Source organism: Bos taurus, chromosome 9 (genome assembly GCF_002263795.3).
Source record: "Bos taurus isolate L1 Dominette 01449 registration number 42190680 breed Hereford chromosome 9, ARS-UCD2.0, whole genome shotgun sequence".
NCBI classification, from domain to species: domain Eukaryota; kingdom Metazoa; phylum Chordata; class Mammalia; order Artiodactyla; family Bovidae; genus Bos; species Bos taurus.
In genome coordinates this window covers 74,162,402-74,178,429 of record NC_037336.1, presented here as the reverse complement: position 1 = coordinate 74,178,429, position 16,028 = coordinate 74,162,402, and the positions used below count along the sequence as shown (strand labels likewise).

The 16,028-nt window shown below is 42.1% G+C and overlaps 1 protein-coding gene across 5 annotated transcripts in view; it reads right to left on the bottom strand.

The window, feature by feature from the left end:
- PDE7B (phosphodiesterase 7B) overlaps positions 1–16,028 on the bottom strand; it is a 380,722-nt gene that overhangs the window by 18,308 nt on the left and 346,386 nt on the right. For all 5 annotated transcript variants that reach the window (XM_024996621.2, XM_005210970.3, XM_059889704.1 and 2 more), the window contains 1 exon segment: positions 648–739. In XM_024996621.2, the coding sequence (XP_024852389.1) occupies positions 648–739 (92 nt within the window).

Sequence of the window (16,028 nt, the reverse complement as noted above, 5' to 3'; positions counted from 1 at the left end):
TGAGGCCAGATGGAAATGAGGCCGTGGTCTTGGATTTAATAGACCTCGGCCTAAATATCCAGCCTAACAAACAGTGGACCAGGAAACTAGTATTTCCACTTCTGTTTAAAATGCAAGAAACATAGGTAAATTCCTGGTGGAAAAAAAATGGCTGGGGCCCATTCAGTCTCTTAACAAAAGATGTTTTAGAACAGAATTTCTGACTTCTCCTTTTACTAAGATTGGCAATGACAAAACACCCTTTATTGAACAAGCCTTCAGTCTCGCTTGGGAACTCCTGTGTTCCTTCTTGATAAATATTTATTATTTGGATCTACACAGGAGGACAATTTTGCTAACATAAAAGACAGGAGTTTGGCAAAGCACAGCACTGAGGCCGAAGAGTGTGAAAGCTGAGAACTGTTTATTATCTCTTTTCCTGACATTAGGTCCTACACTCTCCAGGCCCTTTCAGAGCTCACAGGGACTCTGGTTTCTGGGTTGTTGTAACTGACACCATGTCTCCTCCGATAGGCGACTAAGGGAGTGTGGGCCGGAAGCACTGCTGGCTGGCTCCCTGCCATTCACCCCGGGGGTCTCAAGCCAGAGAGCACACGGCTTATCTCTAATGTGTGGACATCGGTATGTTTCATCTCTAGGTCACTTACGTCATTTCCTTCGGCAAGTGAGCCAGAAGCCTTGATTCTCGAAGCATGCCGATTGTAGATCGCCAGTGGTGATTCTCCAGCACAGACATATTCTAGAAAGAAAGAAAATTAAAACTATAAACGGGGGAGAAGCCAGATACTGATCTCTCTCGCTGAACACAGCTCTGTGGAGGCCAATATTTTCCCTCCGGCCAGTTCATACCGGAGGACACAGAGGCAGAGCAGAAATGAAAGGCAAAATAAAACAACTGCAGTCTATTCTCAAGGCTGTAATAATCATGGGGGAGTGGCAAGACCCTGCTGCCCCTCCAGGGGAGGGCTGAATGAGGGTCTATTTCTAGCAGCCGCAGTCCTGCCTCTGCCCCTATTTTTGAAAACTCCTTCAGGTAACACTCATTGTAGAAGAAAGAAAGAGAGGCAGTAAAAATAGGTAGTAATGGATACCCTAGGGCTATATGCATAATATAATCCAAAATCATACTACTCAACCAAACAGAGGCTGGCCTGTCTGCTGCTGCTATGATCTGTGCCCTGCCCATTATCAAAACTGGGAAGAACCTGTTGGGAAGCTGGTGACATATGCAAACTCCTGAATCCCAGTCAATAGATTTATGGTGATTAATTATTGTGGATACTAAAGTCTAAGAACCGCTGTCAATAATCTTTGTGACCAGTATAATGGCACTTAGCCCATTAAGTCTGGGTTTGAATCTACAGTTGTTTTCTTCTTCAACGATCTTGATATTTCTTTCTTTGTGAGAACCTCTATTATGTTCAGTCTCTCTGTTGACCTTAAATATGCTGCTTGTCTGAACATTTGCTAACCATTTAAATAATGACTATTTATAACAACCTATTGTGTTCTATTCTAAATTAGCAAAAGTATGGCCTCACCACTGATTTCATCCACAGAGAATAAAACTCTTCTAGTCTCCAGGAGGGAGAAGGCAATGACACCCCACTCTAGTACTCTTGCCTGGAAAATCCCATGGATGGAGAAGCCTGGTAGGCTGCAGTCCATGCGGTCGCTAAGAGTCAGACATGTCTGAGCGACTTCACTTTCACTTTTCACTTTTATGCATTAGAGAAGGAAATGGCAACCCACTCCAGTGTTCTTGCCTGGAGAATCCCAGGGATGGGGGAGCCTGGTGGGCTGCCGTCTCTGGGGTTGCACAGAGTCGGACATGACTGAAGCAACTTAGCAGCAGCAGCAGCAGTCTCCAGGAAATCTTTTTCCTTTATTTTCTTATCTGTTTGTTTATTCATCACTTCTTGGCCTTTTGACTAAGATTAAGAGTCTATTCATTCTCCATTTTCTTTCAAGTTTACATTTGTAAACTTACAAAAATATACAGGAAGATAACATTTATTAAAAGTGAAGTTAAGTTGCCAAAGTACAGAAACAACCTAAATGTTCATCAACAAATAAATGGATTAAGAAGATGTGGTATAATGGAATATTACTTAGCCATAAAAAAGAATGACGTTGTACCATTTGCAACAAGATGGTTGGATTTGGAAGGCATTCAGCAATATGTGAACCGTGAACTTCCTGATGTTCAATCTGGTTTTAGAAAAGGCAGAGGAACCAGAGATCAAATTGCCAACATCCACTGGATCATAGAAAAAGCAAGAGAGTTCCAGAAAAACATCCATTTCTGCTTTATTGACTATGCCAAAGCCTTTGACTGTATGGATCACAATAAACTGTGGAAAATTCTGAAAGAGATGGGAATACCAGAACACCTGATCTGCCTCTTGAGAAATTTGTATGCAGGTCAGGAAGCAACAGTTAGAACTGGACATGGAACAACAGACTGGTTCCAAATAGGAAAAGGAGTTCGTCAAGGCTGTATATTGTCACCCTGTTTATTTAACTTCTTTGCAGAGTACATCATGAGAAACGCTGGACTGGAAGAAACACAAGCTGGAATCAAGATTGCCGGGAAAAATATCAATAACCTCAGATATGCAGATGACACCATCCTTATGGCAGAAAGTGAGGAGGAACTCAAAAGCCTCTTGATGAAAGTGAAAGTGGAGAGTGAAAAAGTTGGCTTAAAGCTCAACATTCAGAAAACGAAGATCATGGCATCCAGTCCCACCACTTCATGGGAAATAGATGGAGAAACAGTGGAAACAGTGTCAGACTTTATTTTTCTGGGCTCCAAAATCACTGCAGATGGTGACTGTGCCATGAAATTAAAAGACGCTTACTCCTTGGAAGGAAAGTTATGTCCAACCTAGATAGCATATTCAAAAGCAGAGACATTACTTTGCCAACAAAGGTTCATCTAGTCAAGGCTATGGTTTTTCCTGTGGTCATGTATGGATGTGAGAGTTGGACTATGAAGAAGGCTGAGTGCTGAAGAATTGATGCTTTTGAACTGTGGTGTTGGAGAAGACTCTTGAGAGTCCCTTGGACTGCAAGGAGATCCAACCAGTCCATTCTGAAGGAGATCAGCCCTGGGATTTCTTTGGAAGGAATGATGCTGAAGCTGAAACTCCAGTACTTTGGCCACCTCATGCGAAGAGTTGACTCATTGGAAAAGACTCTGATGCTGGGAGGGATTGGGGGCAGGAGGAGAAAGGGACGACAGAGGATGAGATGGCTGGATGGCATCATTGACTTGATGGACGTGAGTTTCAGTGAAGTCCGGGAGTTGGTGATGGACAGGGAGGCCTGGCGTGCTGCAGTTCATGGGGTTGCAAAGAGTCGGATACGACTGAGCGACTGATCTGATCTGATCTGATCCTAAGTGAAGGACTCCTGTGGTGGCTCAGAAGTAAAAAGTCTGCCTGCAATGCAGGAGACTTGGGGTTTGATCCCTGGATCTGGAAGAGCCCCTGGAAAAGGAAATGGCAACCCACTCCAATATTCTTGCCTGGACAGAGAAGTCTGATGGACTACAGTCCATGGAGGAACAAGAGTCAGACACGATTTAGCAACTAAACCACCATCACCACCACCCTAAGTCAAATGAGACAAAGACGGACACTGTAAAATATCACTTATATGTGGAATCTAAAAAAAATAACAACAAACTAATAAAAAAAAAAGAAACAGACTCATAGGGAATAACCTAGTGGTTACCAATGAGAATAACCTAGTGGTTACCATCACCAAATGGTCAACACCAAAATCAGACTGATTATATTCTTTGCAGCCAAAGATGGAGAAGCTCTATACAGTCAGCAAAAACAATACCAGGAGCTGACTGTGGCCCAGATCATGAACTCCTTATTGCCAAATTCAGACTTAAATTGAAGAAAGTAGGGAAAACCACTAGACCATTCAGGTATGACCTAAATCAAATCCCTTATGATTATACAGTAGAAGTGAGAAATAGATTTAAGGGACTAGATCTGATAGACAGAGTGCCTGATGAACTAAAGACAGAGGTTCGTGACATTATACAGGAGGCAGGGATCAAGACCATCCCCAAGGAAAAGAAATGCAAAAAAGCCAAATGGCTGTCTGAGGAGGCCTTACAAATAGCTGTGAAAAGAAGAGAAGTGAAAAGCAAAGGAGAAAAGGAAAGATAAACCCATTTGAATGCAGAATTCCTAAGAATAGCAAGGAGAGATAAAAAAGCCTTCCTCAGTGATCAGTGCTAAGAAATAGAGGAAAACAACAGAATGGGAAAGACTAGAGGTCTCTTTGAGAAAATTAGAGATACCAAGGGAACATTTCATGCAAAGATGGGCTCAATAAAGGACAGAAATGGTATGGACCTAACAGAAGCAGAAGATATTAAGAAGAGGTGGCAAGAATACACAGAAGAACTGTGCAAAAAAGATCTTCACGACCCAGATAATCATGCTGGTGTGATCACTCACCTAGAGCCAGACATCCTGGAATGTGAAGTCAAGTGGGCTTTGGGAAGCATCACTATGAACAAAGCTAGTGGAGGTGATGGAATTCCAATTGAGCTATTTCAAATCATAAAAGATGATGCTGTGAAAGTGCTGCACTCAATGTGCCAGCAAATTTGGAAAACTCAGCAGCAGCCACAGGACTGGAAAAGGTCAGTTTTCATTCCAATCCCAAAGAAAGGCAATGCCAAAGAATGTTCAAATGAAAGTGAAGTTGCTCAGTCATGTTTGACTCTTAGCGACCCCATGGACTGCAGCCTACCAGGCTTCTCCGTCCATGGGATCTTCCAGGCAAGAGTACTGGAGTGGGGTGCCACTGCCTTCTCCATTACGATGTTCAAACTACCACACAATTGCACTCATCTCACACGCTAATAAAGTAATACTTAAAATTCTCCAAGCCAGGCTTCAGCAATACGTGAACCATGAACTTCCAGATGTTCAAGCTGGTTTTAGAAAAGGCAGAGGAACCAGAGATGAAGTTGCCAACACTGCTGGAAAAAAAAACATCATCAAAACATAATGCCAACATCATCGAAAAAGCAAGAGAGTTCCAGAAAAACCTCTATTTCTGCTTTATTGACTATGCCAAAGCCTTTGACTGTATGGATCACAATAAACTGTGGAAAATTCTGAAAGAGATGGGAATACCAGACCACCTGACCTGCCTCTTGAGAAATCTGTATGCAGGTCAGGAAGCAACTGTTAGAACTGGACATGGAACAACAGACTGGTTCCAAATAGGAAAAGGAGTACGTCAAGGCTGTATATTGTCACCCTGCTTATTTAACTTATATGCAGAGTACATCATGAGAAACGCTGGGCTGGAGGAAGCACAAGCTGGAATCAAGATTTCCGGGAGAAATATCAGTAAACTCAGATATGCAGATGACACCATCCTTATGGCAGAAAGTGAAGAAGAACTAAAGAGCCTCTTGATGAAAGTGAAAGTGGAGAGTGAAAAAGTTGGCTTAAAACTTAACATTCAGAAAACTAAGATCATGGCATATGGTCCCATTACTTCATGAGGAAACAGTGGCAGACTTTATTTTTGGGGGCTCCAAAATCACTCCAGATGGTGACCGCAGCCATGAAATTAAAAGACACTTGTTCCTTGGAAGGAAAGTTATGACCAACCCAGACAGCATATTAAAATGCAGAGACATTACTTTGCCAACAAAGGCCCATCTCGTCAAAGGTATGGTTTTTCCAGTGGTCATGTATGGATGTGAGAGTTCGACTGTGAAGAAGGCTGAGGGCCGAAGAATTGATGCTTTTGAACTGTGGTGTTGGAGAAGACTCTTGAGAGTCCCTTGGACTGCAAGGAGATCCAACCAATCCATCCTAAAGAAAATCAGTCCTAAAGATTCATTGGAAGGACTGATGTTGAAGCTGAAACTCTAATACTTTGGCCACCTGATGCAAAGAACTGACTCATTGGAAAAGACTCTGATGCTGGGAAAGATTGAAGGTAGGAGGAGAAGGGGCTGACAGAGGATGAGATGTTTGGATAGTATCACTGACTCAATGGACATGAGTTTGAGTAAACTCCGGAGTTGGTGATGGACAGGGAGGCCTGGCCTGCTGCAGTCCATGAGGTTGCAAAAAGTCAGACATGACTGAGTGACTGAACTGAACTGAACTACCAGTGAGGAGAGGAAAGGGGAGGGGGCAACATAGGGGAAAGGAATTAAAAGTTACAAACTATTATGTATAAAATAAGCCACAAAGATAGCTTATACAACACAGGGAATAGAGCCAATATTTTATAATAACTATAAATGGAATGTAACCTTAAATTATGAACCAGTATGTTATATACCTGTGAGATACAATATTGCTCATTAATTATACTTCATTTAAAAAAGTGGGGGGGGAGTAAAGGGACTTCTGTGTTGGCCCAGTGGTTAAGACTTTGCCTTCCAAAGTTGGGGGTGCAGATTCCATCTCTGGTTGGGGAGCTAAGGCCCCACGTGACTTGTGACCAAAAAACCAAAACATAAAACAGAAGCATAATTGTAACACATTCAATAAAGACTTTAAAAATGAACCACATCAAAAAAAAAAAAATCTTAAAAAGTTGGGGGCAATTGTGTGACTCTGCTTACATTAGATACGAGTCATCAAATGCATGGGGACAGAAAGAATGGCAGTTCCGGGGGCCTGAGGGACTAGGGAATTATTATTTAGTGGGAGCAGAGTTTTAGTTTTGCAACATGAAAAGAATTCTAGAGAGTTATTGTGGTGATGACTGCATAATGCAAATGTCTTCATACTACTGAAGTTAATAGTGAAAGTGAAGTCACTCAGTTGTGTCTGACTCTTTGCAATCCCATGGACTGTAGCCTGCAAGGCTCCTCTGTCCATGGGATTTTTCAGGCAAGAACACTGGAATGGGTTGCCATGTCCTTCTCCAGGGGATCTTCCTGACCCAGGGATTAAACCCAGGTCTCTCACATTGCAGGCAGACTGTATTCTCTGAGCCTCAGGGAAGCCCTGAACTTAATACTGCTGTACACTAAAAAATGGTCAAGATGGTAAATTTTATATTATGTGTATTTTGCCACAATTAATAAAAAATGAGGGAAAAGGAGCAAGGAAAATAGTAGTGGAGAGTAAAGGAGGCTGGTCAGAGACTGAAAAGCATTTCATCATTTCATACCCCCACCCTTCTTGCCACTATATCTGTATCATCCATGCAATGCTCAACTTTTTCAGCAAATGAGAAAAAAGAATCTCCCATGATTGACACAATCCAAGGTCCATTAGGCAAAAACAAGTTCAAGAAAACTGCAACCATTCTTTGTTCTAAATCCAGATCATGATTTCTCTCCAGGACTTTGCAGACTGAATTGATGAGGTAGGGTCTTATTCTGACCCTTTGTACAGGCGGCTCTATTGCTATTCATTTCTCTCCTTGCCAGGGAGTCATTATTCCTTACTCACCACTTGACCAGCTCTGAACCTGTGATGAGATTTTGTTACTTTTATCAACTGGTCTATTATCTCCTTTTGGGCATGAGCCAGACACAACAAAAGCCAATGTTTATGAGAAATATCATGCTAGACTAATTTGTTCTGATTGTAAAGATTTATGAGAGCAGAGAGTGATAGGTTAGTGTGATGTAACAGATGTCCTATCCCTGACGTGACATTTAATTCATCACTTGTGAGCGCTTCCTTCAAGACTAATTCAAGCAGATGTGACATGAGTGCCCTCACATGAGTTTTTCAAGAGGCCCAGAAAACTGTAACAAGACCTAATGATAAATGACGCCATATCCTTGTTGAGTGGAACAAAAGCATCTGGGGAATTGCCTTAGGCATTGTTATTTATGCCAGCCTGACTTAACATCTTCATTAATAATCTTCCTGAAGACAGAATAAAAGGATGCTTGGGAGCTCTTTTGGTGAAACCATATTTGGAGATGAGCACCAGGAAAATGGGAGGAAATGCAAGGGGCTTGGAAGCTGGAACAGAATAAAAGAAAATAGTGCATGCATTACAAATTCTTTCAGGGAGCTGTCATTATAAATAAAAGTATGTTCTGGCCAGAACTGTGTTGGAGGTGAGGGTACTCCAGTGGATTCCAGAGAAGAAGACAAGAAGGGCTGTATAGGGAGGGGGGATTAACATTTCTGAATCACACCTACAGTGTGCCTGGCACTTTACATGATCTCACTGAATTCTCATATAACTGTCTACCGTTTTAATCATTAACGCACAGATAATAAAACCGAGCCTAGACAGCATATTAAAAAGCAGAGACATTACTTTGCCAACAAAGGTCTGTCTAGTCAAGGCTATGGTTTTTCCAGTAGTCATGTATGGATGTGAGAGTTGGACTATAAAGAAAGCTGAGTGCTGAAGAATTGATGCTTTTGAACTGTGGTGTTGGAGAAGACTCTTGAGAGTCCCTTGGACTGCAAGGAGCTCCAACCAGTCCGTTCTAAACGAGATCAGTCCTGGTTGTTCATTGGAAGGACTGATGTTGAAGCTGAAACTCCAATATTTTGGCCACCTGATAAGAAGAGCTGACTCATTTGAAAAGACAATGATGCTGGGAAAGATTGAGGGCAGGAGGAGAAGGGGATGACAGAAGATGAGATGGTTGGATGGCCCTCGATGGACATGGGTTTGGGTAGACTCTGGGAGTTGGTGATGGACAGGGAGGCCTGGTGTGCTGTGGTTCATGGGGTCGCAAAGAGTCGGACACGACTGAGCGACTGAACTGAACTGAACTGAATAAAACCCCAGGTCTCTGAGAGGTTACACAATTAGTCAGTAGCTGAGAAAGACCTTAAACCCAGGTATGCCAGGCATCAAGACCTAAACTTTGCATACCCACACTTGCTGCCTCGCCAGAGTTACCTCTGCTTGGCCACATCCAAGTATTCAGAGGCTTGACATTTATAAACTGAGGAGTGCCTGCTGTTGTACTTAATTTCCCCCCCAATCATCTATAGTTGCTGTTTTCAAAGAGTATGGTTGGGGACTTCCCTGGCAGTCCAGTGGCTGAGACTCTGTGCTTCCAGTGGTTAGGGAATTAAGATCCCACATGTGGTGTGGCATGGTCCTCTCCTGAAAAAGGACCTTTTTGATCTATGGATGATTGTTTTACTTAGATGTTAGTTTCTAAATCCACACTGGAATTCTTGCAACATACCCCAAAATTGGTGTCATTTCAAAAAATCCTATAGTTTGAATATGTTATAAGTTGAGTAGATTTAGACAGTCTTGGGGGAGAATTTATCATTCAGCCACTCTCAGCCCTCACATCTGAACAGTCTCTGGGTCCTGTTGATTCTTCCATCATGGCGTCATTTATACTCATCCTTCCTTTCACCAAGTGACCCTATTTTAGTGCTTTATTTTCCTTAATTCTCATTTCTTCTATCCACCTTCTTCACAATTTCCACAATGTGAGTTATTTGACAAAAGTTTCTACCATCTCCCTAATCATTGGTTGAAATATAGACTAATATTTTTTGAGCAGCTACTCATATGCCAGGTGCTATGGTGGGCACTGGGGGTCCAAGAATGAATAAGACAATATTGCTACCTTCAAAGAGCTCACCTAATTTCTCTGCTGCTCGCTCTAGCAGGAGAGAGCTAGCACAGTGCAACTGTGCCTTCTCCCATGCCCTGCTCCAAACCCTACAATGGTTTCCTATTGGATAAGTTAGGCTTAACTCCTTAGCTCGGCATTCAATGCTTTCTAAAAATTGTCCCAACTACTTTGTTTCTATATGTTGAGATAATTGAATACCATTACCTCTTCTTTCCTACAGAGGACTTATCATTCAAATAAATTATATCATAGTAATAAAATGATAACTTATTATTGACAAAATTATTAATATATGAAAATGTCCTTTCCACTTGCATGCCTTTCAAGGTGGTTTGTTTTCCTCAAACTCCTTTTCCTCTGTTTCCTGGTCAAACTAAAACCTGTCTTCCAAAGTTCAACTCAAATACTCGATCCACAAAGCCACCTGGAATCATCCAGCCAGAGAAGAACTTGGCTCTCCTCTGAGTCTTATAGCTCTTTCTCTCAGCATTCCTCAAGTCCAGAGGCCAGCTAGACTATGTCCCACTGACGTGTGTGACAGCTGTGTATGCACTTCTTGTTCTTACTAGATTACAAACTACATGTCAGCAGGAAGCCTGTCTCATTCTTGCCATATCCACTCAACCAAGAAAGGACTTTCTATTAATTTGCTAAATAGCTGAACAGATTACTTGATTTCATTGCACAAGTATACTGAACACTCATTATGTTCCTAGCACTGTAATATGTGCTTAGAATATACCAGTGAAGAGAAGAAACAAAGAACTAGAGGTAGCAGGGATGGGGAGAGATAGATAGTAAACAATAAACATAATAAATGTTTGGGAAAAAGTATAGCATCCAGAAGATAGCAGATGTATGGAAGGAGGGAAAAGTAGAGCAGAATAGTGGGAATTTGAGTCTTGGGGGTGGGGAAGGGAAGGGAAAGTGGTGAGAGATGAGATTAGAGCAAAGACTTGAAGGCAGGAGAGAGCTAGCCATGCTGAAGAAGAAGCTGTTCTGGAGAAAACAATGAAAGGAAAGGCCCCAAAGAGGGAGCACACAGCCGTGAGGGCCATGTGCAGCGAGGGAGGGGACATACCAGGCCTAGGAGTTAGGTAATGAGAGACCAGATCACATGCGGCCTTTCGGCCATTGTAAGGATTCTGATTTTCACTCTGAGAGAAACATGGATCCAGTGCAGGGGTTTGGGAGGAATGAAATTATATGACTTACTTTAAATAAGATCACTTTGGTTGCTATGTTGAGAATAGAGTCTGGTAGGGGATAAGAATAGAAAGAGGTGTGTGGGGGAGGCAGAGAGCAGTTATCCAGGCAAAAGTTGATAGAGGCTTGAACAAGGAAGGTGGAAATGGGGAGAGTGGTTGATTTCTGTACCTGCTAGGAGGACTCAGTGTTTCTGGCCTGAACAACTGGAAGGATGGTGTTGCCATTACCTGAGATGGGAAAGCTGCAAGTGGAGCAGGTTAAGAGGAGTCTCACGGTTGTCCAGAATAAAAACACATTTTTCAACTTCTTTACAATTAGGTGGGATCATTTGGCTAAATTCTGACCCATTAAATGTAAACATAAATACTGTGTGGGATATTCAAGTAAGTTGTTTTAAGGGGAACAGTTTCAATTGGGAGAGGCTTCTTTTGCTTTATCCCTTTCTTTTTTCTCACTGTTTGGAATGTGGCAAGAAAGGCTAGAGCTCCAGCAGCTATCTTGGGCAATGAGGACAAATGTCACACCCTAGTGATAGAAGACTGAAGACTAAAAGGATGTTGGGTCCCTCATTCTTAATTTTATGATGCCACCATGACTTCCCTGGACTGTCAACCTCCAAACCTCTTTTATGAAGGATAGAAATAAACATCTACCCTTGCTTAATAAGTCACTGCTGCTGCTGCTGCTGCTGTCACTTCAGTCGTGTCCGACTCTATGTGACCCCATAGACGGCAGCCCACCAGGCTCCCCCGTCCCTGGGATTCTCCAGGCAAGAACACTGGAGTGGGTTGCCATTTCCTTCTCCAATGCATGAAAGTGAAAAGTGAAAGTGAAGTTGTTCAGTCATGTCCGACTCTTAGTGACCCCATGGACTGCAGCCTACCAGGCTCCTCTGTCCATGGGATTTTCCAGGCAAGAGTACTGGAGTGGGGTGCCATTGCCTTCTCTGCTAATAAGTCACTAACATATATCATTATTTAAATTACTTTATTATCATCCACATCATCCCCAAAGAGTTGATAGAATAATGCTGGGTATTTGCATAAAAATTTTAATAAAGGATTTTATAATTCTAAAAAGGAATGAGCAAAATGACCTTAGTAAAATCAGAAATGTGTGTGTGTGTGCACATGTCCACATACACAGACACACACCAGAACACACAGACACACACAGACTTCTTCTTTCTGAGATCAGTTGTTGCCATCTACTAGGAAAGACTCCCCTGGTTCTCCAAACAGAACTGACAGGTCCCTCTTCTAGCTGCTCATTCCCAGCCCAAGCTTGTATTGGAATATCCAAAACACCTTATACCAACTTTGCTCATGGGCCTTGCTCCTGTGTGTGTTTGTGGTAAGTTGCTTTATCATGTCTGAGTCTTTGCAACTCTATGGACTGTAGCCCGCCAGGCTACTCTGTCCATGGGGTTCTCCAGGCAAGAATACTGGAATGCGTTGCCATGCCTTCCTCCAGGGGATCTTCCCCAACCAGGGATTGAATCTGTTGCTCCTGTGGCTCCTGTATTGCAGGCGGATCCTTTACCTTTGAACCACTGGGGAAGCCCAGTCTTGCTTCTACGTGAGTAATTTTCACGTCTTCTTGTTTGTTTACACTTAAAATTTGAGTTTTGAAAAACATACTCCCCCTATATTTTTAAAAATTGATATTTAAAATCACAAATTTCTATGGTAACAGAAGATGTAATGCCTGCCTATTTGTGGATATTGATATTTTAATATGAAACCATTATATCATTCTTTTTATTTTATTTTTTATATCATTCTTTTATGTGTTAAATGTATCACTCAGTCATGTCCAACTCTTTGCAACCTCATGGACTGTAGCCTGTCAGATTCCTCTGTCCTGGAGTGGGTTGCCATTTCCTTCTCTAGGGGATCTTCCTGACCCAGGGATCAAACCAGGGTCTCCCGTATTGCAGGCAGATTCTTTACCATCTGAGCCACCAGGGAAGTCCCAAATGTATGTAAGGGAATCTAAATACCAATGGCATTTAGTGCCCATTTATCACCTATTTAAGAAAACACATGAATAATTTATTATTTAAGTCAAAAATGAGAAATTAATTCTTTTCCCTCTAGAACTTATTATACTATTTCTCCATAGAATTTTATTTTAATGTAATATATTTTCATGTGTGAAATTCTTTGATCATCACCCTATCATCTCTCTCTGCAACAAAAATAAGTTTATAAACTGAAGTTTTAATTTAACAAATTTTCTTAACCTCAGGCTCTAAGTAGTTTTACCAGCTGGAGTTTACAATGCAATTATTATTAGTAACTAACTGATCAAAATACATATATTTCAAATGTGGAAAAATTATGCTTGAGAATAAAAATTTTGACAATGCCTCTATTCATGAGATAGCTGGAAACATTATATTCCCTCAGTTATGGGAGATTTCCTTTAATATTTTTGGTTGTTTCTTTGGTATTTTTTCACACGAGGGAAATATACAATATCAGCACAACTGGAGCAAGATGCAATATGCAGAATGGATAAGAGAAATGTCTTTGTTTTGAACAGTGGAAACAGGGTAATTATGAAAGAGTAGTGGAAAGCAGAACTGGCTGGACAGTCCTGTGAGCATATTCCAGGCAGGCCAGTTTAAGAAGCTGAAAATGAGTTCTGTGAGCACTATTCATGCCTGTGCGCTGTTTGGAAAGTCTTCGTGTATCCCCAGGGGCACACAAGCCTGGTTTGAAGCTGCTGCCATACATGATTGCCATTGAGAACGAGGAGTGTATCTTATTCATCTTTGTGCCCCAGTATGTGGCACAGTGCCATTTAAATAAGTAAATATTTGTTGAATGGATACGGAGTAATTAACTTCCAAAACCCCAAAGTTCCCTAGCTGCAAAAGTTTAAGTAACTGTAAAAGTGACAGAGTCCTGTTAATTTTTTGGCCTGATAAAAGCCAGACTTGGAATCTTCTGTTGTGAAATCCTTAGACTTAGGTAAAAGCCAAAGAGATTTAAAAGTTACGATAGCAATGGCTCTCCCACTGTTTACTCACAGATGACCAGGATCGGGTAAGTGACTCCAGGAAGAACATAGAGTGGGTGAGTGCATGCTCAGTTGCTTTAGTTGTGTCTGACTCTGTGTGACCCTACGGATTGCAGCCTGCCAGGCTCCTCTGTCCATGGGATCCTCCAGGCAAGGATGCTGGAGTGGGTTGCCATGCCCTCCTCCAGGAGATCTTCCCAACCCAGGGATCAAACCCCCTTCTACCTGCACTGGCAGGCAGGTTCTTTACCACTAGCACCACCTAGGAAGCATCTATAAAGGGAGCATTTGTCAATTGCAAGATAAATATGAATGTATCATCATAAAGAATTTTTCATAATGCTTCTCAGTCTTCATGGTACACTCGATGTAAGGAAGTAAGAATGCAGGAGGTAATCCCACAAGAGGTAATCCCACAGTACAGTAACAAGCGACTACCAAGCGGACAGTGTGGGTAGATGCCTTCTGATCTGTGTGCTGCTGACTCTGTCAGATTTTCACTCTGGGTCCCTGTGTGTACTCACTACTGGCAGTATTCCTGATTTCTCAAGGCTACTCAGGTTCTGCCTTTCTTGCTCCATGGGTCCAGTCTGTGTATCCATCCACTTACTCTTTCAGCAAACCTCCCACCACCCAACAAATATTCACTGAGCATGAGGACTGTGCCAAGTGCTGAGCACACAGCAGTGGGAAAGGTAGGTGCCTAGAAACTTTCAGATTGGGGGGGCTATGGACGTCGAATCAGGAGATGGCTGTTTCTAGAGATAAACATCATGACAGAGGAAGTGAGAGAGGACTGTGAAATCATATAGGAGGGGGTACGGAAGATGGATGTTTAAAGAAAGAGACGGCTTTCAGGAGGAAGATATGTCCAAGTTGAGATGAAAAAGGTGAGTGAGTTAGAGAGGAGTTGGGGAATGCAGGCAATAACACAGAGGGAGTGCATTTCATTAAAACAGGCGGGAGGAGCCTGTGTGTGAAGACCTGGAGCAAGGGCGACACTTTAGATCTTCCTTCCCTGTTTTATTTTTTTAATTAAAAAAAATTTTTTTTGACCATGCAGCATGTGAACTGAACCCAACCAGGGACTGAATCCGCTCCTGCTGCATTGGGAGCCTGGAGTCTTAACCACTGGACTGCCAGGGAAGTCCTTCTATTTTTCAATCATTAGAAATGATCACATTCTAACGTACCATGTATTTTACTTATTTTTCTGATTCCCTTAGTAGAAAGCAGGCATGTTTATTTGTTTTGTTCATCTTCTGTATTGCCATTGCCTGGCATACATGTTGGCTCTGAGATTCTGAGAGTAGTTCAGACTGGATGATGCATAGAACCTGGGAGAGGCACGGTGGGAAGTGGAGCTGGAAAGTGTGGTGAGGGTCAGATCGTAATGAGGCTTGTAAACTGGGCTAAGACATTTGGACTTAATCCTGAGGGCAGTGGGATTTTAAGCAGGCATCTAAGTGCCACAGTTGAGTTTCAGGAACTCATTCTGGCTCCACAGTGGAGGAAGGGTTGGAGCCAGGCAAGGCTGAGTGTAGACGAGAGGATGAAAGATTTTGGTGCCTTGCAGTTGGGGAGGATCAGGGGTGAGCAGGCTGGGAGGTACTGGTGTTTCATAGGGAGGTATTTTTGTCTTTCTTGACAAATGGGCGGTGGTTCTGCTCTTATAGGCTCACTGACTTTCACAGCAGCTCAAAGACCAGTATCAGCAAAAGATGGATTCAAAAAAGAAGAAAATCATTGGAAATGCTCATGGAGACCTGAACATAGGCTGAGATGATACCACTTTAATACCCATTGAAGTCCCAGCCCCGTTTTGGGATCCCACAGTAGGTACGTCATCTGTCTATCTCCAGTAGCATCAGCTCAACAATTTCACATCATCCCAATGACAATGTGTTCTGGTATCACAAACTCTTCATACTTGTAGTCTCAAGAATAATCTTTATCTTAAAGTTGAAAGAGTGAACATCCACCTTTGTGGCAACAAAACCTATCAGAATTTATTTTGAACAAAATAAAACCCTTCAAACCCCAACTACAAAACCTTTATTTCCCCTTTTATCTGAATAATCAAGTATTATCCACCCTAAGAACAAAACAATCCCTTTGTTCCGGAATAACAACACATCTGGCATTTAATAAACCACCAACACAGGTTTTCAAATTAAATCAAGAGTCTATTTGTCAA